General features: G+C 36.4%; 1 protein-coding gene, 1 non-coding gene and 1 pseudogene across 2 annotated transcripts; 2 read left to right on the top strand and 1 right to left on the bottom strand.

The window, feature by feature from the left end:
- The first annotated feature begins 5,148 nt into the window (after window positions 1-5,148).
- Window positions 5,149-6,132, top strand: LOC141613039 (uncharacterized). Its single transcript, XM_074431774.1, has one exon. It carries the CDS (start codon window positions 5,149-5,151, stop codon window positions 6,130-6,132), a length of 984 nt encoding a protein of 327 aa, XP_074287875.1.
- Window positions 6,133-10,057: 3,925 nt separating this feature from the next.
- On the top strand, window positions 10,058-12,164 carry LOC141613040 (alpha-amylase-like; annotated as a pseudogene).
- Window positions 12,165-12,315: 151 nt separating this feature from the next.
- Window positions 12,316-12,433, bottom strand: LOC141615645 (U5 spliceosomal RNA). Its single transcript, XR_012530055.1, has one exon. It is a non-coding gene; the product is annotated as a U5 spliceosomal RNA (small nuclear RNA).
- Window positions 12,434-25,453: the final 13,020 nt, after the last annotated feature.

Raw genomic sequence — 25,453 nt, forward strand, 5'->3', positions numbered from 1 at the left:
GTGAATTTTCAGTTTAATACTGTATTTATTATTATTGGATTATTTTAGTTTTGGTGGCACCAAGAGTCAAGATAGTGTGTTACCAGGTGACGCCCTAGCATTGTCCATATAAAAAGTACCCCCTCTGTCCCGCTCATTTGGTATCCGATTCTATTTTTTGGTGTCTCGGTCAATTATTATCCTTTCTATTTTAGAAAAGCATTTGACGAACAATTTGATCATTTACACTCAATTTGGTTCACATGTCATTTAGTAATTGACCCCTAGGTTGCACGGACACTCCTCCTAATCGGTGTTCCCGTGTCGGACACCCGTGTCGGACACCGTGTCGACACGACACTCGTCGGTCACACGTCAAAACGTGTCGGACACCTGTAAAGTCGTGTCTAACTTTCATCTTTTATTTGGGCACGTGTCCGACGCGTGTCCATGGTATTTTAAGCCGTGTCCATGGTATTTGGACACACCTTCAAACGGAAACTTGAATTTAAGGTAAATGACGTGAATTGTTATATGCTTGAATTTGGTGAGCAAATGATGCTCTTTAGACAAGTAATGAGATGTCGAAATAGATTGATTATAAGTTGGTTTTTGGTTTTAAAAATGAGAATAAGTTATATTTAACATCAAATTATACCTTCATTTATTTAAATTTAATATCAAATACTTTTTCAAAAGTAAAATCACACATATATAACTACAAAATATATATTTTATTAAATTTAAATAACGTGTCCCGTGTCCTAAATTTCATGGGATGCCGTGTCACGTGTCCGTGTCGTGTCTGTGTCCGTGTCCATGTCGGTGCTACCTAGATTGACCCTCTCCACTTTTCTTGGTCTTTGTGTCAAAACCAAAGAATAACAAGTGACCGAGATGGAGGGAGTATTCACTAACAAATTCCCGCTTTTTCATCCAAAAAATAATATCGACAGGGCAAGAAACTGAAAGAGGAGAGGGTCAATTACTAAATGAAAAGTGGGTCAAATTGAGTGTAAATAATCAAATTGTTCATCAAGTTTAATTCTTAAAATAGAAAGGACGACGATTGACTGAGACACTCCAAAATAAAATAGGACAATAAATGACCGGGACAGAGGAAGTACCTCATAATGATTAATGATGTATACTCTTTGGTATATTTGCAAGAGTAAATTAATAATTACTCCCTTTTAGATACCACTTTTCTAAAAAAAAAAAAAACATTTTATACTCTTTTTATTAAATTACTTACCTCAAATGTTCTGAGGTAAAAAATTGCACACTTTTTTATATTCTGGTGACATATTCCGTCAAAATTCAAATTATTAGTTTAAAAGCCTAATTTTATGACGATACTACCCTTATTACTCTATTATATACTTAGTCTTCTCTCTCCCTTATACATCTATTCAATTCATTTATTCATTTCAACTTTCCTCTCTTCTTATATTTTTCCCCACTTAAGGTAAGATTGTTCATCTAATTTTCAGTAATTAGGGTTTACAACCGAAAAATTAGAGTTTCCTAATCCAGAAATAAAGGTTATAATGCCAAAAATTAAGGTTGTGTTTAAAACCCAGAAATTAGGGTTAAAACCCCAAGGTTTAAAAATCTGGAAATAAGGGTTTAAAACCCAAAAATCAGGGCTAAGAACTAAGAAATTAGGGTTACACAAAATTAAAATGATTGGAATACTACATTTAAGTCAATTGATTTGCAACTAGTTTAGATCACGCGCAATGAATGCGCGATATTTATAGAGTTTTTATTTTTATATTACTTAATCATGCTAACTTAAAAACTTATTAATTTTTCATATTTCACGTCATTATAATTTGATATGAGAACAAAAAACTCAACTGTAAAATTATTCAAGAAAACTAAGTAAAACTGAACTGTAAAATAATAGTGGTATCTCATTAAAGTAATTGTTTATTTTTCTCGTTGTATTTTTTTTTCGAGAAAAAGAAAATTAAAACTGAAAATTAATTAAAGAGAATTGAGTAATATGCTGAAATGTATTTTTTAAGAAAAGTTTTTTTATACCACAAAACTAATGATTCCAGTTTTTCTTAATTTGTTTTTGTCATGAAAGTAATCAAAACGATTTATATTTTGTTTATACGTACTATGATTGTATGAGTCAAGTCATTCTCAAATAATAGTATCAATAAAAGATTTAATATTTTATAGTTTTATATTATTTATATTTTAGTTAAAATATTATAGTTTAGTGTTTAGTGAAAATTATATAATTTGATGAAAAGAATAATTTTGATGAAAAGAATTATATAATGAAATACATTATAATTATTAAATTTCCTTATTTAGTGAATACAATTAAATTATAAATAACTTCCTTATTTAATAAGATGTTTTTAGAGGGAAAATTAGTGAGTTCACCTATTATTTTAATAGATAGGGGATTTATATTAAATTTCAACATATTTATAAACACCTGGCTAATAAAACACAAAGAGGCCAAAGTCAATACTTTGAAGGGGAGACTCCTCATCAATGCTCTTAAACAAGAATTTTTCAGGCGTGAGATCTCTATGAATAACCCCCAACGAATGACAAGCTTCAACAACTCCAACAATAGTGCTCATCAACTTTGTTGCCTCGCGCTCATTATACTGCCCTTTAGCCACAATTCGATCAAACAACTCCCCACCTTGACACAACTCCATAATTTAAGTACATTAGGGTAAAATTTGGGGAAAAATTTTGGGATTAAATGTTAAATGTCGATAGAATAAGATAGAATGACAAGTGAAATGGAGGGATGTCTAAATATTGACCCAAGGGAAACTTCGTCAGATTTAAAGAATTTTCGCATGAAAATGAAAATGGGTGCAATTTTTGACCTGACAACATTTGAGGGAAGTAATTTAATAAAAAGTTTATAAAAGAGAGTTTTTTTTAGAAAAGTGATATCTGATCTAGAAGGGAGCTAGTAATTATTAATTTACTATATTGGTAATCACTACAAAATATATTACAAGATATTGTATATTTTTATGGTAGTAATGGTACGACCACTCAAAATGTGACGCATTTCAAGCTTAAAAAATGACTATTTAATGTGAAAAATTGACTAGTTTTAAACTTTTTTATTTTAAAAACCACTTTTTAACATAATATGATTATTGTTCATCATAAAACGGTCATTTTTTATAACGTTATACAACGGTAGTATACAATAACTACAAGTTGGCAATTTGATTGGTTGGTCACTGATAGCAAATACACCAATTGGATGTTACTCCTTTCTTGCTTATGTAATAGCTTAGCTCATATAGTTTAGCTCATGAGCTAGCCGATCATCTAATAGCTTATTGTATAGAAACTCCAATTGTCACATTCTTATCCAAAAATCACAAATTGAATAGGGAATTCTATCATACACATGTTGGTCTCATAAAAACATCAGTTGACAACAAAGAAATGTAGTCTTTCTAGAAAAAAACAGTGCAATGTGAGTACTAGATATGATGATGAAATAATGACATTGAGAATTCCTAAAAAAATTAATGACCATGTGCAGAGAAAATAATCAAAAATATGAATATAAAAAACATTACATTCTTATAAGTTAAAATGGGTCGATTTTAATGATTAAAGTCTACAATGAATAATGTCGATTTTTAATAAGTCTCTTAATGTGAATGATTTCTTTTTTGTTGATGAAATAACCAAATTTGCGAAGGGTATATCCAGTATATATCGTAAAAGAAAATGTTATATAACTATCGGTGGGACATATTCCTGATCAAGACAAAAACATATACCTAAATAGATTAAGTCTAAGATTACAAGAACTATCAGTTCTCAACTCTCAATATATATATGTTTTTTTACGACAACGGATGTGACAGAAAAATGGAATTGAAATAACGAAATGTTGAAGTTGAATAAAGCAAATGAAATTTATTTTAAATCAAAAGAGATTTTATTTTAACTTAAATAAGTTAGAGGGCCATCTGTTGTTTACTTTAAATCGTAAGTTGCAATTTGAAAGCAAATAATTGTCAAGTAACGTCAAGTCACAAATAATCTAATGCTTCCTCCATTATTTTATATATGACGTTGTCATTTTACGAGGTAAGTCTTTGACTTTCAATTATATAAAAATATACTTTAAAAAAAATTATGAAAATTATATCATTAGACAATATTGTCAGGATTGGGATTCTACTTTGAATCGATGGAGAAGGTAGGATCGAATCGGTAGAATTGGATCGTAGAATCGCAAGATTCTACAAACTCACTAAATATAATTTTTTTACTGGTAAAAACATATAATTGAAAATCTCAACACTTATTTATTAATATTTATTCATAAAATATTGGTAATTAATTATTCTAGTATCATTGTATGAACAACTTTCACGAAATTTGGATTTTACGATGTCATTATATAAAAATATATACTAATTTTTTTATTATGGAATCGGATCGTAGGATTATCGTAAAATCGTAGGATCGTATTATGATCCCATCTCTAGAAATTTTCAAATTAATAGGATCGTAAGATTCTACAACTATGATAGAATCGTAGGATCCAGGATCGGTCAAGCATTTTTGGATCGTAAAATCGTTGGATCGAATCGCGATTCTGACGGCAATGTCATCATTAGATTCGTCATAAAATTTGCTTTCAAAAGAGTATACATTTCATATTATTAACTTATATATTTTGAGAGATATTGAAGAGAGAAGTGAGTGTCTCGAAATGTGAGAATGACATATAGTGTATAAAATAATGGAGGGAGTACTATAAAATTCTACACTATATGATTGACAAATGATTGTTGGTTATGACTTCAACACTTTGTATATATAGGAAGATATTATATGATATGATACGATATGCTATCATATCGTATCTTAGTCGTTATGGAAGTATGAATAATCTTGTTGCTTTATATGTGTAGATTGTAATTAGCGTAAGATTGTGGAAATATTTCCTTGTAGCTATATATGCCCTATGTAACGATGTACAAACTCATTCAATCATACACAATTCTTCATTCCTCTGGTTCTTCTTGTTCTCTTCATGGCATCAAGAGCAAGTTAGATCCTGAGCACATAACTTCCGCAAAATTGTTCCTATTTTCAAAAAAAAAAAAAAAAAAAAAAAAAAAAAACAAATAAAGCAAAACAATGACGACTGGAGAAACAGGAAAGGGAGGCGAAGGAAAGAAAGGAAACGGTAGCAAGACAATTGAACAGATTGCTCCGTCCTCGCCACTTTATTTACACCCATCCGACAGTCCGAATTTGACATTGACAAACATAGTTTTTAATGGTGAAAATTATGATCTTTGGGCCGATGCAGTCCGAAACGGCCTCGACGCCAAGAACAAATTGGGGTTCGTCGAAGGAATTGTGAAGAAACCGGAAGCCATCGACGGAGAAGAAAATCTTCAATCAGTCGCGTGGCGCCAATGTAACGCCATGGTAAAGGCGTGGTTGAGGAATGTGATTGAAACTAGGCTTCATCCTAGCATCACTTTCTCGGGAACCGTAATGGAGATTTGGAAAGAACTTAAGGAGCGTTATTCGACTGGTAATGCACCCCGTGTACACCAGTTGAAGGGCGAATTGAACGAATGCAAACAGACAAAGAATCAATCGGTTGTCGAATACTACACTCGGTTGAAAGCAATTTGGGATGAACTGGGGAACTACAGTCACGCCCCTCAGTGTACTGTGCGCAAGCAAGCATTGACCAAAGAGAGAGAGGAGGAAAAAGTTCACCAATTTCTTATGGGGCTTGACACGAGTCTCTATGGCAACATTCGCACGAACCTACTTATGGAGGACGAAATCACGTCTCTTAGCAGAGCCTATGCTCTAGTGTTAAGGGAAGAAAGACATAGGAGTGTGACAAAGCCAAAGGAGGAGGTCAATGATGCAGCTATGGCGATGAGAACCAATTCGAGGGAAAGTCGAGGCCGCGGCAAAGAGACAGAGGACTTAGAACCTCCACGATGTACGGCCTGCAACAAGTGGTACCACACGGAGGAAAATTGTTGGGAAAAATATCCTGAGAAAGCGCCAACAAGAGGTCGAGGTCGAGGTCGACAAGGAGGACGCGGCTATGGTCGTGGAGGCAGAGGACAAGGAGGTGCATACCAGGCCTAATGCCGCAACAACAAGCGAGAATGAGACGAACAAACAAGGATTTACTTGAGCGGAGATGACCCGATTGCGAAATTTGTTGGTGAGCAAACCCGACAATAGTCAAAAACTATCAGGTAACGAAAATAAATTCATTGGTAATTGGCTATTAGATAGTGGTGCATCGCATCACATGACGGGACGACGAAAATTGCTCAGTAACGTGAGAAAGGGCATGTCTTCCACGGTGTCCCTGCCTAATGGAACAACAATTATAGCCGAGGAACATGGAGAAGTTGTTCTAAATAATGGTTTCGTCTTAAAGGATGTCTTGTTTGTGCCAAGTCTAAATTGCGATCTTATTTCGATACAACAACTGATTGAAGAAAATAATTGTATTGTAACTTTTCATCCTACTTATTGTGTTATACAGGACCAATCTACGAAGACGACGATTGGACGGGGTGAGCACAAGGATGGGGTTTATTATTTAAAGCATGGTCAGGAAGCCGTTGCGAAGACACACGTGAGCAATGATGGACGACTGTGGCATAGGAGACTTGGACATCCATCCCATAGTATACTACCTTTCTTTTCTAATTTGGTTGGCAAAAATTTATCTTGGAATTTTGATGATGTTTGTGACTCATGCTGTCGTGCTAAACAAACGCGGTCAATTTTTAAATTGAATAATAAAAGGAGCCTTGAACTGTTTGCTTTAATTCATTGCGACATTTGGGGTAAATATAGCACGAGTAGCTTGTCAGGAGCCCATTATTTTTTGACCATAGTGGATGACTATAGTAGGAATGTATGGGTTTACCTTATGCGAGATAAAGGGGAAGTAAGCCAACTTCTGAGAAATTTTTGTCAAATGACGATGACTCAATTTGGTAAACAAGTTAAAGTCGTACAAAGTGATAATGGGACAGAATTCCTTTCAGGGACTATGAAAGAATATTATAATGAACATGGGATTGTCTTTCAGACCAGTAACATAGACACACCCCAACAAAATGGGAGGGTAGAGCGCAAGCATAGGCACATCTTGGAAAAAGCTCGAGCCTTACGATTTCAAGCTGATTTACCATTAAAATTTTGGGGAGAATGTGTCCTAACTGCAGCATACCTTATAAACCGTACACCCACTCGCATACTCAATGGTCAGACACCCTATGAATTGTTACATGGTGACAAACCACTCCTGGACAATATACGAGTTTTTGGTTGTCTTTGTTACGCTCATAGCAAAGAAAAACCAAAGGACAAATTTCACGAAAGAGGTAAACGATGCATATTTCTTGGTTATCCTCACGGTAAGAAGGGTTGGAAAGTTTATGACCTATCTCGACATACTATTTATGAATCGCGAGACGTAATTTTCTATGAACATGTTTTTCCATTGGGGATTACTAATAAAGAAATAGGCACGGAATTATCCACAAATCAAGAACATGCTATTGGTAATGACCATGTGACACTTACTTATGAACCAATAGAAAATGGGAATGAGGAGTCTGACGTAGAAAAAGAAAGTGAGGAAGTGGGGAGTACAAATATGCAGGTCATTGACGAGCAACCCACGAGTGAAAACGAGCAAGTTCCTGAACAACCTGAGATTGAGCAAGCCGAGACAAGTATGCCAATGGGTCGTGGTGCTCGCGAAAAATTCGAGCCCGCTTGGAGAAAAGATTACGTGTGTAAATCCACAAGAATAATAAACCCCACACAACAAGCTCACTCGGACCAATCGCTAATTCGTAAGAAAGGTACTCGCTATCCAATAAGTAATTATGTTGCAAACAATTGTTTTTCTAATGCTCACAAGTGCTTTCTAGCTGCAATCGATGAAGTTCAGGAGCCTCGAAGTTATTTCGAAGCAGCTACAAAGGCAGAATGGCGAGAAGCAATGTCCAAAGAAATTACTGCCTTAGAGACGAATGGGACATGGAAGGTTGTCGACTTGCCAATTGGGAAGCGAGCAATTGGATGCAAATGGGTTTACAAGGTGAAGTACAAGGCAGATGGTACAATTGAGCGCTATAAAGCGCGATTGGTGGCCCAAGGCTTCACACAAATCGAAGGCGTCGATTATCATGAGACATTCGCACCGGTGGCAAAAATGACTAGTGTACGTTGTCTCTTAACAGTTGCTTTGCACAAAGGATGGTCAATCACACAGCTCGATGTAAACAATGCTTTTCTTCACGGGGATTTAGATGAAGAAGTTTACATGCGACTACCACAAGGTTTCGAATCACATGGGCCGAACAAGGTATGTCGATTATTGAAATCATTGTACGGTTTAAAACAAGCCTCGAGAAATTGGTTTGCAAAATTGACCGATTCATTGCTAAAATATGGGTTCGTTCAATCTCTAGCTGATTATTCTCTATTTACATACAATCACGATAATGCATTTCTTGGGGTACTTGTCTATGTTGACGATATGATCATCGTAAGTGATAATGAAGAAGCATGTGCACGCCTCAAGCGTTTTCTCGACACAAGCTTTGGCATTAAAGACCTTGGTCGCTTACGGTATTTCTTGGGAATTGAAGTAGCATCTGGGCAACGAGGATTATTTCTCAGTCAGCGAAAATATGCATTAGAAATTGTTAAGGACGGAGGAATGGAAGGAGCAAAACCAATTGGAACTCCTATCCAGCCAAACCATAATTTGGCACTTGCTGATGGATATATACTCAAGGACCCAATGAAATTTCGAAGGTTGGTAGGACGCCTCCTCTACTTGACCATAACAAGACCCGATTTAGTTTATGCAGTACATACGTTGTCCCAATTTGTTCACGCCCCAAGAAAGGAACACATGGATGCCGTTATGCGAGTATTGCGTTATGTTAAAGGGACTATCAGCAAAGGCATCATTCTTCATAGACATTCGAATTTGCAGCTTCATGGTTATTCGGATTCTGATTATGCGCGATGCCCGTTGACACGTCGCTCATTAACTGGTTATTTTGTCTCGTTAGGAACCAGTCCTATCTCGTGGAAGGCAAGAAAACAAGCAACTGTTGCCAAATCTACGGCGGAAGCGGAGTATCGTGCGATGGCCGCAGTGACAAGTGAACTACTTTGGTTAAAGTCTTTTCTACACTCTCTCGGCATTAACCACGAGCAGCCTATGCATGTCTATTGTGATAATAAAGCAGCAATACACATTGCGAAGAACCCCGTCTTTCATGACCGTACAAAGCATATCGAAATCGATTGTCATTTTATTCGTCATCATTTGCTAGCTAAGACGATTTCAACAACTCATGTGCGAAGCAAGGAGCAATTGGCAGACATTTTTACGAAGCCACTGGGTGTTGAACCTTTCGAGTATCTACAAGGCAAGTTGGGCATTGGTTTGCCCCATGCTCCAACTTGAGGGGGAGTATAGGAAGATATTATATGATATGATACGATATGCTATCATATCGTATCTTAGTCGTTATGGGAGTATGAATAATCTTGTTGCTTTATATGTGTAGATTGTAATTAGCGTAAGATTGTGGAAATATTTCCTTGTAGCTATATATGCCCTATGTAACGATGTACAAACTCATTCAATCATACACAATTCTTCATTCCTCTGGTTCTTCTTGTTCTCTTCAGTATACAACATAGCAAGTGTTCAAATTAAATAGGGTTGGGTGGTGACTGTGATAAAGCATGGCTGCATGGGTCATCTGTTATACTATTTACTCCATTAAATCAAAAGTTGCAATTTGTGATCAAATAATGAATCGTCAAGTAACGAGAGCTATCCAAAAACCTTATCAATCTAACTTCCGTTTACTCGAAATACGTGACATTTTTCGATCCATTTTGGCATGCATGCATTTTTCTTCACCTATAAAAACCCTCCTTACGTTCCTAATTCTTCATTCATTTCCTTCATCATATTTCTTCTTCTTCATTGTTCCATTCACGGAGTTTGAAGATGAAGAGTTCTAGGATCACCAATCTTCTTTGCTTCTTTACCATCTTATTCTCTCTTCTCTTTGCCTTCGTCACGCCTACATTGTTATTTCAGGTAATACACTCTTCAACTTCTGTTAGTATTTGCAATGGTGAGCTGAGGTTCGAAGCTAGAGGAATGAACTAGCTACAACTTCCTCTGTCCCAATCATTTATTTTCCTTTTTATTTGTTGTGAGTAGTATATTTTAATCAAAACTAAACAAGATGGGACAGTTTACTAGAAAAAAATCAAAAAAATCTCTTTATTATTCATAAATTATTCTCATTTGAAATTCAATATGTTGGGTTAACTAGATTAATTTATTTTTGTTGGTTGAGGAAATAGTTACATTAATTCTGCATTGTAATGTGTAGGGATTCAATTGGGAGTCATACCATACGCAAGGAGGACTTTACAATTCTTTGGTAAACTCCGTTGATGATTTGGCCAGAGCTGGAGTCACCCATGTCTGGCTTCCTCCCCCTTCTCATTCTGTTTCTCCTCAAGGTATATATTTTTAGTCTTCCAAATTACCGACTCAATCATTTGTTTATTTTCTCGGACAACTTTGATTTTATGTTAGAGAATTGCACTCGAGAGTCGAGACGTCTGTTTAAACTAAACTAACTCATATTTGTCTTGAATTTCAGGATATTTGCCTGGTAGATTATATGATCTTGACGCCTCAAGGTATGGACGTGAGACCGAGTTGAAGAACTTGATCAACTCCTTACATCAAAAAGGGATCAAATCGGTAGCTGATATCGTAATAAATCATAGATGTGCTGACAAACAAGATGGAAGGGGAATCTATTGCATCTTTGAAGGAGGCACGCCCGATGATCGTCTAGATTGGGGTCCATGGGCCATATGTAGGGACGACACTCAATACTCAGATGGTAGCGGGAATTTAGACACTGGAGCCGGGTATGGAGCGGCTCCAGATATCGATCACCTTAACCCAAGAGTCCAAAAAGAGCTAGTCGATTGGATGAATTGGTTGAAGACCGAAATTGGATTTGATGGAGGGTGGAGATTTGATTTTGTCAAGGGATATGCACCAAGCATTACCAAACTTTACATGCAACAAACTTCACCTAATTTTGCCGTTGGGGAACTATGGGACTCGGCTATACACTATGACCCGGATGGTAAGCCTGATTACAACCAAGACGGGCCAAGGAACGAGTTAGCGAGGTTGGGTTCGGGTGCGGGTGGGGGTGTTATTAATGCCTTTGATTTCACTACTAAGGGCATTCTTCAAGCAGCCGTTGAAGGAGAATTGTGGAGATTAAAAGACTCAAATGGTAGGCCTAGTGGACTTATTGGAATAATGCCTAGAAATGCAGTAACTTTTATTGATAACCATGATACCGGATCCACTCAAAGACTATGGGCATTTCCGTCCGACAAAGTTATGCAAGGCTACGCATATATTCTCACGCACCCTGGAACCCCATCTATCGTAAGTCACTTAACATATTTGTTATACACGCACTTCCTATTTTGCATCATCACATACAATTACCAATAAATTTAAGATATCTAATTAGAAGAAATTGTTTCCTTCCTCGCGTTCTATGATCATTTCTTCGAGTGGGGTTTGAAGGAAGAAATTATACGATTGAGTTCGATGAAGGACGAGAAATGGTATAACGGAAGCAAGTAATGTCAATATAATGGCAAAATAACGCCGATCTCTACGTTGCAATGATCGATGGAAAGATTATAGTCAAGCTCGGAACCAGAAATGACCTCGGCAATCTCATTCCATCAAACTTCAAAGTTGCTACCTATGGAGCTAATTATTGCGTGTGGGAGAAGCAAGGTTAAAATCACGGGAATGAGAAAGGCGTAGGAAGTCCTATTGTTAGAACAATTGCTCCTTAAAATTATTAGTTACGAGTATAATATAATACTCAATAATAAAACTAAAATGGCGATTTAAAAACTCGCTATTGTATTGTATTCCTTATACCACTAAGAAGAGGTATCATTATTGTCCTCATAATGAGAGGATTAGGGCCATGAGTTGTACTTTTAGGCTACTAAATATGTTGATTGCAACCTTATTTATAATAATGCAGAAGAATTACTGTTTAAGAATTACGATATTAGCATCTTCTAGGAGGCTAATTTTCTTTTGTTTCAGTAATCGATATGTGAGAAATGAAAATTAAGGGGCTGAAGGCCGAAAACACAAATTAACAATAAACAAAATTGCACTTGAATTGCTGGAAGCGCCGATGAAGGAGCTTCCTCTAAAAATTAACGTATGCCACTTATAAACAACGAGCACACGGTATTCTTTAGTAAAAGGCGAAAGAATAGTTCGCTTTGTGCTCAATGCATGGCTGCGTGGATTTTCTTACAGTTGAAGAATACTAGTTTATACTTAGCTCTTACCATGATCTACGTTTCTTCGTCAATGTGGGATTAATATCCTATATTTATCTTACTCCCCTTGATCTATGTTTCTTTATCAATGAGGTATACACATTTTTGTCCTCTTTAATATCCCTTATTCGTTGTAAAAAGCTATTTCAAGCATAGTTAAGATATTGATCAATTAACACTACAAGGAAAAGGCTAGTTAGCGACCAACTCAGTTAGTCGCTAATGTTCATAAATTAGTCGCTAAAGCCAATTAGCGACCAAATTTCAGAGCTTCCATCTAACAAATGAAACACGTCTTCTTACGGCTTTCTTCTTCGCATTGATCATAGCCTTGTTGCAACTTCCTCTTCACCATCTCTGCCCTTTCAGCATAGGACAATTTGTATACCTCATTCAATCTCCTCTTTTCATTCAGTTCATCCCGTTTCTTCGACAACACAAAAGTTCCATTATTGTTAGATTTGTTACTCTTGATGCCGCCATACCCTTGATAATTTCTTCTTACGCCTCCATCTTTGACACAACTTGAGGTACGCTTTACGTTAGACATCAGTGGCTTTCTAACACCATTAGGTAATACCTTCTTGACCATAGTCTCACCACGACCACGTGGGTTAGGCGCATCACTTAACCCGATCACGCATATCTTTTGCCGGCTATCTTTAGCTTGATTGTACCTTTCTTGCATCTTTCGGGTTGAATTCTCCAATCGTTGAGCGTACGATAATTGCACCTTAGTATCTTCATTATCTTTGAGCTTCATTAATCTCTTATTAGTAGTATTATTATTCATGTTTAGGTTGTCTTTTTCTTTCACTTTATCCATGACGATTTTGATGAAATTCTCGGATTTTTGTGTTGTTTATGTATAATTTGCAATTGTTTTTAAGTGAAAGATTATTTTTATATATATATGTGCTTTGTTACTTGGGCGAGGAGTTCTCGTTACCGACAACAATAAGGAAGTCCTAAAGCAACTAGGTAAGTAATTCAGTAGAATTTTTTTTGGAAATTATTAGGGTTGTGTAATTTGTTGGCGTGAATAAAACAATTATTTCACATTAATAAGTTTACACTTGGGACAAAGTCAATCACGCGTACACTACTAGTGCTTGAATTTTGTTAGTTTTTACTTTTTTAATAATCTAAATAAAAATATAATTTATTAAAAAAATTAATGATGTTAACTCAATTAATTAACACCCAACTCAATAAAGTTATGACATGAAACTCACATGATGTGGTATTTACGTAATTTGATCTGTAATCAGCCTGAATTAAGCCAAGTCAATTTATTAATATAAAATTATATTACATAAGAGTAACTCTTTACCAAAGTTAGTTAAAATTATACTCTGTATTTATCAAGCTAAGTCAATGGCATGGGCCAGTGAATGAAAACGCCGTTGAGAATCACATAATTATACATCAAAAAACAAAACTAAAATAGCTTGTTAATGTAAAAGCCCTGTTTATAATACAACAATAACATCAGAGCCTTAGTCCTTAAATGATTGGGGTCGGCTGACATGAATTATCCTTTAGAACTGTCTATGGATGGTGGCACACTAAAAAAGTGAAATTATAGAAAAGGAAAAGTGGAAAAACAGAAATGGGAAGTGAAAGGGATACACAAGTCAAGTTAAATTTATGGGTTTTATAATTGAAGCCCGAATTTCTTTTACAAAAACTTAGAATTTAAATCGAGAATAAAGATTAAAACGGTTTTTGAAAATCCAAGTAATGCTTAATCGTCGGACCGGGAAACTTTAAAAATACACTAAAATGTATTATTATATAAGATTTTTTTTTTTGTTAAAAACGTGTAATAAATCCAATAATTCTGAGAAATTATTATCGTATTAAAACAATTTCGAGTTTAGCATCTATCACAAGGTTAATTTTCTTTTGCCTTGTCAACGGATTATTTAACACATTTACATTATTACATAAAAAGTTGTACACCTTCTATTCAGGTTATTTATTTATTTATTTATTTATTTATTCAGTCCATTTATCATCAAATAATTGATTTTCTCCTCTTTCCACGATCTTTGTGCCAAAATTAAAGGTAAACAAATGACCAATACAGAAGGAGTACAAGAATTTGATAAATAATAATGTAAATTTATAAAAAGGTTAATCAATGTTTTCCTCTAGTTCAATGAAGTTGTAAAAACAACTACTAATACAAGCATAATTAAGGTGAATGCCTGATATATAACAACTTAAGCACGCCTTTTTGCGACTATCTTCACTTTGTTCGTAGTCGAGAACTAGGGTTTTGATGTAGTAATTAACCACAAAAGAACAAGATTTTTCTTGTAGAGTTGTATAATTATTGCCAACTTGTGTATAAATTAAACTTGGACAAGGGTTAATCACATGTATTAGTGCTTCAATTTTATTACCACCGCGGATATAGAATTTGAGTACCATCGACGATAATTTTGTAAATTCATTGATATTTTAATCTATTTTTTTTGTCAAACAATTTAGCCAAAGGCAAAAATGGCAAAGAATATGCGATATCGCCCCTAAACATTGTCATTTTGCAAAAGCATAAAATATTATGTACCATGTGCAAATGACAAACATCACCGCTACCACGTGAATTTTCAGTTTAATACTGTATTTATTATTATTGGATTATTTTAGTTTTGGTGGCACCAAGAGTCAAGATAGTGTGTTACCAGGTGACGCCCTAACATTGTCCATATAAAAAGTACCCCCTCTGTCCCGCTCATTTGGTATCCGATTCTATTTTTTGGTGTCTCGGTCAATTATTATCCTTTCTATTTTAGAAAAGCATTTGACGAACAATTTGATCATTTACACTCAATTTGGTTCACATGTCATTTAGTAATTGACCCCTAGGTTGCACGGACACTCCTCCTAATCGGTGTTCCCGTGTCGGACACCCGTGTCGGACACCCGTGTCAGACACGACACTCGTCGGTCACACGTCAAAACGTGTCGGACACCTGTAAAGTCGTGTCTAACTTTCATCTTTTATTTGGGCACGTGTCCGACGCGTGTCCATGGTATTTTAAGCCGTGTCCATGGTATTTGGACACACCTTCAAACGGAAACTTGAATTTAAGGTAAATGACGTGAATTGTTATATGCTTGAATTTGGTGAGCAAATGATGCTCTTTAGACAAGTAATGAGATGTCGAAATAGATTGATTATAAGTTGGTTTTTGGTTTTAAAAATGAGAATAAGTTATATTTAACATCAAATTATACCTTCATTTATTTAAATTTAATATCAAATACTTTTTCAAAAGTAAAATCACACATATATAACTACAAAATATATATTTTATTAAATTTAAATAACGTGTCCCGTGTCCTAAATTTCATGGGATGCCGTGTCACGTGTCCGTGTCGTGTCTGTGTCCGTGTCCATGTCGGTGCTACCTAGATTGACCCTCTCCACTTTTCTTGGTCTTTGTGTCAAAACCAAAGAATAACAAGTGACCGAGATGGAGGGAGTATTCACTAACAAATTCCCGCTTTTTCATCCAAAAAATAATATCGACAGGGCAAGAAACTGAAAGAGGAGAGGGTCAATTACTAAATGAAAAGTGGGTCAAATTGAGTGTAAATAATCAAATTGTTCATCAAGTTTAATTCTTAAAATAGAAAGGACGACGATTGACTGAGACACTCCAAAATAAAATAGGACAATAAATGACCGGGACAGAGGAAGTACCTCATAATGATTAATGATGTATACTCTTTGGTATATTTGCAAGAGTAAATTAATAATTACTCCTCTAAAAAAAACCATTTTATACTCTTTTTATTAAATTACTTACCTCAAATGTTCTGAGGTAAAAAATTGCACACTTTTTTATATTCTGGTGACATATTCCGTCAAAATTCAAATTATTAGCTTAAAAGCCTAATTTTATGACGATACTACCCTTATTACTCTATTATATACTTAGTCTTCTCTCTCCCTTATACATCTATTCAATTCATTTATTCATTTCAACTTTCCTCTCTTCTTATATTTTTCCCCACTTAAGGTAAGATTGTTCATCTTATTTTCAGTAACTAGGGTTTACAACCGAAAAATTAGAGTTTCCTAATCCAAAAATAAAGGTTATAATGCCAAAAAAGTAGGGTTGTGTTTAAAACCCAGATATTAGGGTTAAAACTCCAAGGTTTAAAAATCTGGAAGTAAGGGTTTAAAACCCAAAAAATCAGGGCTAAGAACTAAGAAATAAGGGTTACACAAAATTAAAATGATTGGAATACTACATTTAAGTCAATTGATTCACAACTAGTTTAGATCACGCGCAATGAATACGCGGGTATTTATAGAGTTTTTATTTTTATATTACTTAATCATGCTAACTTAAAAACTTATTAATTTTTCATATTTCACGTCATTATAATTTGATATGAGAAAAAAAAACTTAACAGTAAATATATTCAAGAATACTAAGTAAAACTAAACTGTAATTTAATAGTGGTATCTCATTAACGTAATTGTCATGAAAGTAATCAAAAACTATTTTTTTATACCACAAAACTAATGATTCCAGTTTCTCTCAATTTTTTTTGCCATGAAAGTAATCAAAACGATTTATAATTTTGCGTAGTATGACTGTACGAGTCATGTCATTCTCAAATAATAGTATCAATAAAGATTTAATATTATTTATATTTTAATTAAAATATTATAGTTTAGTGTTTAGTGAAAATTATATAATTTGATGAAAAGATTAATTTTAATGAAAAGAATTATATAATGAAAAACATTATAACTATTAATTTTTTTTTTATTTAGTGAATACAATTAAATTATAACTAACTTCCTTATTTAAAAAGATGATTTTTAAAGGAAAAATTAGTGAGTTCACCTATTCTTTTAATAGATAGGGGATTTATATTAAATTTCAACATATTTATAAACACCTGGCTAATAAAACACAGAGAGGCCAAAGCCGATACTTTGAAGGGGAAAATCCTCGCCAATTCAATGCTCTTAAACAAAAAAATTTCAAGCTTGAGATCTCTATGAATAACCCCAACGAATGACAAGCTTCAACAACCCAACAAAAGTGCTCATCGTCAACTTTGTTGCCTCGCGCTCATTATACTGCCTTTTAGCCACAATGTAATACTACGGATTTTTAGGCCGGTACTCGACCGAGTATGGCCTACTCGGTCGAGTAAAGTGTGTTGGTATTCTGTTTGGCTTCTGCCTAGGAATACTCGGCCGAGTATGAGTAATACTCGACCGAGTAGAGGGTACCCGGCCCTAGTATACTCGACACTCGACCGAGTATCCGGTCTGACGGGTAATATTTCAGCGGTTTGATTTGGAGATGATTAGGATTATATTAAAACGTAAATCAGTTTCTAATTACACTGTTCCACAACATATCACTCAACGACGCTCTAATCTTCTCCAAATCTCCCCCTATGGTGTGGATCGTTCATGAGTCTAGTTCATCTTTCCTTGTGTCGATTGTGTCGGTAAGCCTCTATTTTTGTAAGTTTCATTAATTGGTCTTTTAGGGTTTTGCCCTAATTAGTGATTTGTGGGAAAGGGATTTTGTGCGATGTGGTAATTGGAATTATATGTGATTATTGTATGTAGGTGACGGTGTCATGAGGAACTGCTATTGATTACTTATGTGTGCTTGGATCGCGAAAAGGTAGGGTTTCCCTACTCAGTTACTGGTAATTGATTTAAGACTGTGCTTGTGTTGTAATTGTTGTTATCTGTTGATCATCGGAGTATGGGTGTTGTGATGACGGTGGTGATGTGGTTGTGTTGTGATGGTTGTGGTGTTGTGACAAACCGTGATCTTTGTGGTGTTGTGTGATTGTGGTGGAGTCACTTGCGGAGTGGCTTCACACCCTAGTTCGCCCTCCGTGGAACCCGTCACGGGAGGGGATGTGCACATTAAGGGACGGGGATTGTTAGTCGCTCGTTGATGAGCTGGACTTGGTGGGGATGGGCCGCGGTCACCCATCGGAGTGGATTACCTGTTGCGATGGGTAATCTGGCAGGGCTACACACTTCGGTGTGTAGTCGGTTACTATGGAGGATGATCAGTCGGTTACATTGTTTGTTTGTCTTACATTGATTGAATGGTACTGACCCCGTTGTTGTTGTTTTGTAAATCCTGCGGTGATCCATTCGGGGATGGTGAGCAGACTTGACAGGTATTGCATTTGGTGAGCTTGGGCGGTCATGGGGAAGTCGTCATCACCAGTTGTAGTATCACAGTCACGAGTCTTAGCTATGATTTTGTAGTTGTCCTCAGTTGTATTCACTTTATTGATTTTGGTTTGGATTTTGATTGTTGTAAACATTAATACTTTACAGTACTTCTAATAGATGTGTTTAGGACGGACGCTTTTGATATATACTAACCTCGGGCAACCGAGATGGTAACAGCCTTTCATGCTTGGGTAGTCCTGGTAAGGTACCTTGGTATGAGGGGGTGTTACAAAGTGGTATCAGAGCCGAAGATTCTGGCACCTAAAACTAATGAACCCAATGAACTTAGGGAGTCTAAATAAAATGAACCCGGGGAGAGTTGTTTGGAGCTACCGCAAAGACTTGGGAGACGTCCCGAAGTCGCACTATGGCCCTCACAATCTCAAGCCGGTCATCAGGGGGAATTTGTTGTGAGTCTTTTCGATGCGTGTGTGTGGTATGTGGAACTTGAATGGTGGAATCATGTGAAAGGAAGTGAGATGTGTGGAAACATGTGTAAGACATGGTGAAACTTGTTGAAACGGATTTGGTATAAAATATGTTAGCATGTTAAGTGTTGGAGCATGGTAAAATATGAAAGGTGAATTGTGAATTCGTATCTGATTAATATTGAGCATGAAGAATGTGATCATGTTACCTGTTTAATACAATCTTGAGCATGAAGTATGGTAGTGGTACATGTGCATATGAACATGATAATGATAATGCTTGATTGTTGGTAGTAGCATATGGTTACGGGCATGTGTCTATATACATGAATGTCGTGTCTAATTTTCATGTGGGTATGATAAAAGTTCACCCATGTACTGGTTTTAGAAGTGTTGAGTTGATAATGGTTGCTTTATTTATGTTCAAGTTGTTTTGGCTTAGAAAACTTGATTTGTATAAAGACCGATTACGGAAGGGTTATCTTAAAACTGTCATAAGTCGAGTTATGGAAATGATATTGCTGTGATTCAAAGTTGAGGTGATAACTTGTCCTCTTACGATTCTAACGAAAGGTCACACGCCCAAAATGACCAAGTAACGAGTGAGATATGACCGTTTTACGAAAACTGGACGGTGCTGAGAACTGCGCCGATACTCGACCGAGTAGTCCCTACTCGGCCGAGTATCTTTTATACTCGACCGAGTATTCCATATTCGGCCGAGTAATATCTCTGTGATAATACTGTTTAGCGTCTGGAGTCGTGAACTCGGCCGAGTAGTCTCATACTCGACCGAGTAAGGTCTACTCGGCCGAGTATTTCCAATACTCGACCGAGTAATCCTTTTGCGACAATTGAGTTTGCTTCTGGAGTTGAAAACTCGACCGAGTAATATAGTTACTCGACCGAGTACCTTGTACTCGACCTAGTATGTTATGTACTCGACCGAGTACCTCAGTGGGCGGCCACTTTGAGTCGGTGGCTATGTTTTTACATTGTTTTGAGTCGTACGGTATATACACATGTATGTTTTGAGTCTTAAGCGTTCTTTTATATATGTGACGGTCTTGATACGTAAGTTACCAAATGCTATGATAGGGAGAATGCCGGCTTATGAGGGACATGTGTTGGATAAGGAAGACATGTGAGAGATAGTTGAAAAAGAAAAAGGAAGAATGTGGGCTAATTGAGGCAAAGAGCATGTTTTGTGAGATATGGTGAGTGATATAGTCGTGTGTTGAGTAATATAAAAGTAAGTATATATGAGCAAGGGTGATGTGGGTGTAAAGAAACGTGAGAAAGAAAAGATTGAGATGAGGGATATGAATAGTGATATAGTGGTATGTGTAAGGATTTATGGAGGGAGACGGTTAGGATTGTGTTGGTTAAGGATATATGTGGGAAAAGGCCGTTATAGAGGGATGAAAACAAATGGTGTGTAGTGAGAGCGAGTTATGCCGCGATGGGTAGATAGTGGTCGAATTTGGGATTGGTGTTATCAAGAGGTGAAACTAACGTGTGATTTCCTTGGGCAATTAACGGTATAAAATGAATTTTGATTTCTAGAGATGTAAAAAGGGAGATGCAATTGTTTGAACAAATAAACGTTGATTCTATGGATGGATTGGTGACAAGGGTGAGTGATAGCATAATAAGAGAATATTTATGGTAAGAAGGAGTTAGATGATATCGAAGGAGTTAGATGATATCGATATGAAATAATGAGATGTGAGTTTTGGAGCAATGAGAAGGTAACCGGAGCATTAAAGAGTTAGGTAAGAGGTAATAAGGAGTTGAGTGGTTAATTGCTTTTGTCGAGTGTAAAAAGAAAAGAATGAGGGGAGTAAAACTAAGAAAATGTTCACCGGAGTTATGTGATATAAAGTAAGGAATCGTCGAGATGTATGATACTATCATGAGGATTTGAGTTAATGGTTATATAGGAGTTTCAGAACAACATGATTATTCAGGAGTTTCGAGGAATTAAGTAAAGTAAAAGTTGGGTAGAGAATTTGCACGATATGAAATCTTGGTGATGAGTCGGATAATAATACAATTAAGAATAGTATTGGGAAGAACGTTGAGGTAATTTTGTTGATGGATTTGATGTTCGTTATTAGGGATGTTAACCAAAGTTAGGAAAGAAATCGTAATGTTTAGAGATGAGTGTAAGAGGTTGATGTCCGGACAATGGTAGTGTTATCGTTTGTGACTAGTGGTTAAGGGTGATGGTATATTAGAAAGGTAGCAATTCTAAAAAGGTTGATTTTGTAGAGACCAGGTTGATATGTATGGTTGTGAGAGAGCATACGATGTGGTTATATGAGGCGGTTGTTAGTAGTTGAGTATTAATGGTATGGTTACTTTTGGCAGGGGGTGATGGATATGCGAATGGGAGAATGTCTTATGAGGGGCATACGAGTTAAACTCAAGCGAGAGGTAACCTTTATCGGGGGGTAACTTACGTGATCAGGATTGACTAATTGGATGTGATTACGGGTCTATGATATGTGTAAATGTTTGTGTGAGGTTATGACCTCACAAGAAGTGGTAGGGTGTGATAATTATAAAGTTGTTATATGAATGTTTTGTAATTTATGTTGGGTACGATATACTAATGGAATGAGGTTCAAAAGGTAATAATTTGATTGATCTGGCATGGATAGTTAAAATTGTACGTGTATTGATGATACATGTTTATTCCGTGAAATGGTAAGGATGATGTTCATGAGATTCTTGTCAGTTTATTCAGTATAATATGTTGTGTTATAATCTAGTAAAATGGTTTTGAATGAGTTTTCTTGTTCGAAATATCATACGGAGTCAGTGTTTATGGGAATTATATGTGATTGTGATGTTTATCGATGTGGTTGTTGTGCCTCGAGTGGTGATCCGGGCAGGGTACTTCATGTTGTGATGCGGGCATTTTCGCACTGCGGTGCGGCGGTTGGTGGCGGTGTTGCGATGCCGTCACCGGTTGTGGTGGAGTAGGCGGGATGATTATGATTCGAGTTTCGACAGTACATACCAGTTGTACATAGATTGTTGTTTTGTTTGATTTTGCTCCCTGCGAGTTTCAGTTTGTGCAGATAGACAGTTGTCTTGTTTATTGATGTTTTCTTTACCAGGTTAAGTTTGGGAATGAGGGTAGAGTATGATATGAATTAGAGTTGTATATGTTTTCGTTGTTGTCATGGTATAGTGATATTCTGTTGATGGGACACGGTTGTGAGAGGTTGTTACAGTAATTTTGATCTTGTTCTTGATAAGGCTTTAGTAGACATAGTAATGGCAAGTGATTCATAAAACATGTGTGGTAATGACCTGAAAGATGCAGGTGGTTCATTATCCTTTGTTGAGACAGTGAGTGTAGGGTGTTGGGGAATTAGTGTCATGTTAAGTTATGTATGGGTTTTGCGTTAATAAAGGAAAGAACTTGAGGATCTAGTGTGAGTGTACGTAACGAGTGTGGATTGTGAGTTATGCTTTTCGGAGATAGGTGCTTTACATAGAGAGGTATGTTGTTTTGCAGTAATAATGGAGAGTTAGTATGGTGATTTTGCTACGAGTTTTATGGTATGGGTTAGGTGGTGTGCCGAATGAGTTGAGGTATGAGAAATGTTTAAGTAAGAGAGCCTTGGATATATACATGACGAGTGTTTAGATTATAGGTGGTTATCTTTGACATGCGGTGGTGATGAGGATAATGAGACGATATAGCTAGGATTTAGTATTAGTGAGTTACGAGGACGTAACATTTATCTTAAGAGGAGTAGGATGCGATAAAACAGATTTTGATGGTTGTGCATATGGTAGTATAATTGGAAGTAGAGTGTTGGTGTAGCATAAATGACGGATATTTGTTTTGATTGATTTTATTAAAGGTCATGACCGTGCTTGTAGTAGTTCGATGTTTAGGAATGGGAGAATATTTCAATAGTGTTGACAGTTGGATGATGATGTTATGAGTGTGAGTAAACTTCGAGGACGAAGTTCCTTTTAAGGGTGGTGGAATGTAACATTCCGTTTCGATAGTTGATCTTGTTTTTGTGGATTGTCTTGGTATTGTGTTGCTAGTGAGTGTTATGGAAGTGAGACAAGGTTGGCAACGTTATATTGTGGTTATTCGATAATATTATGGAGTCAATATCGAGAGGATATGTTAACTAGTAAGCGTGGTTGGTGGAGTTAATGTTAGGTGTCCATGTTTTATAGGCTGGGTTGGAACTTCGGGGACGAAGTTCTTTTTAAGGGGGGAAGACTGTAATACTACGGATTTTTAGGTCGGTACTCGACCGAGTATGGCCTACTCGGTCGAGTAAAGTGTGTTGGTATTCTGTTTGGCTTCTGCCTAGGAATACTCGGCCGAGTATGAGTAATACTCGACCGAGTAGAGGGTACTCGGCCGAGTATACTCGACACTCGACCGAGTATCCGGTCTGACGGGTAATATTCCAGCGGTTTGATTTGGAGATGATTAGGGTTATATTAAAACGTAAATCAGTTTCTAATTACACTGTTACACAACATATCACTCAACGACACTCTAATCTTCTCCAAATCTCCCCCTATGGTGTGGATCGTTCGTGAGTCTAGTTCATCTTTCCTTGTGTCGATTGTGTCGGTAAGCCTCTATTTTCGTAAGTTTCATTAATTGGTCTTTTAGGGTTTTGCCCTAATTAGTGATTTGGGGGAAAGGGATTTTGTGCGATGTGGTAATTGGAATTATATGTGATTATTGTATTTAGGTGACGGTGTCATGAGGAACTGCTATTGATTGCTTATGTGTGCTTGGATCGCGAAAAGGTAGGGTTTCCCTACTCAGTTACTGGTAATTGATTTAAGACTGTGCTTGTGTTGTAATTGTTGTTATCTGCTGATCATCGGAGTATGGGTGTTGTGATGACGGTGGTGATGTGGTTGTGTTGTGACGGTTGTGGTGTTGTGACAGCTGTGATGCTGTGGTGTTGTGTGATTGTGGTGGAGTCACTTGCGGGAGTGGCTTCACACCCTAGTTCGCCCTCCGTGGAACCCGTCACGGGAGGAGATGTGCACATTAAGGGACAGGGATTGTTAGTCGCTCGTTGATGAGCTGGACTTGGTGGGGATGGGCTGCGGTCACCCACTGGCGGAGTGGATTACCTGTTGCGATGGGTAATCTGGCAGGGCTACACACTTCGGTGTGTAGTCGGTTACTATGGAGGATGATCAGTTGGTTACATTGTTTGTTTGTCTTACATTGATTGAATGGTACTGACCCCGTTGTTGTTGTTTTGTAAATCCTGCGGTGATCCATTCGGGGATGGTGAGCAGACTTGACAGGTATTGCATTTAGTGAGCTTGGGCGGTCATGGGGAAGTCGTCATCACCAGTTGTTGAAGGAAATGTAGATTCATATACATAAAAACATACTCATATATGTCTAAACTAATTTGTCATAAAATTAAAACGGATCTTATGCATGCAAACAATAATATAAATAGAGGAGAAATCATGTCCTTACATTGTAGATTTCGGCTATTAGGGCACAAGAGAGATCACCTTTCTCTTCTTGTTCTTGAGCTTTTCCTTTATGGATGAACAAGATCTAAGTACAAGATCTCTCCCCAAGCTTTATACCCAAGGCTTAACACTTAATCTAATTAATATTATAAGTACTAGTATAATATTAATGTAGTGAAAATTGAACCAAAATTATTTTGGTTTTAAGCTCCTAAAACCGTGTAGAGGAGAAGGAATTTTGGGAGTATTTTTATCTCTCTAAAACTCTCTTATTTTTAGATAAGATAGATGAATGAATGAATGATCTTACATTATAGTCTAAGAGGCAAATTAAGGGGAAAAACAATTAGTTTTTTCCCTCTTAAAAACCGGACCAAGGGTGAGTGGGAGGGGAGCCAATGCATGCATACATTTGTCTTCACAATGTTTAGTAGGCTTGCATGGCTACTAAAGCATGTAATGATTGTGTTTACCACTTAATAAAACAACCACAATATTAGCTTAAACCTCCTCTTATTTTCGGCACATATGTTAATATGGTATCCATATTATTTTTGTCAATTGTCAATATGTCACATGTCATATGTGATATAAATTTGTTATGTATTTTTAACATATTAAAAATCAACGTATTAATAAAAATACGCCACATACAAAAATCGACTTAGTAATATCATAATTACTGATTGACCGGATTTATCCACTCTGGATACCTTCCGAGCGTGGCCACGCATTTCCAGTTCATTACTCCTCGAGTGGCCCTGAGATATTGTTATAACCCTGACTAGGGATGGACAAT

This window comes from Silene latifolia, chromosome 11 (genome assembly GCF_048544455.1).
Source record: "Silene latifolia isolate original U9 population chromosome 11, ASM4854445v1, whole genome shotgun sequence".
NCBI classification, from domain to species: Eukaryota; Viridiplantae; Streptophyta; class Magnoliopsida; order Caryophyllales; family Caryophyllaceae; genus Silene; species Silene latifolia.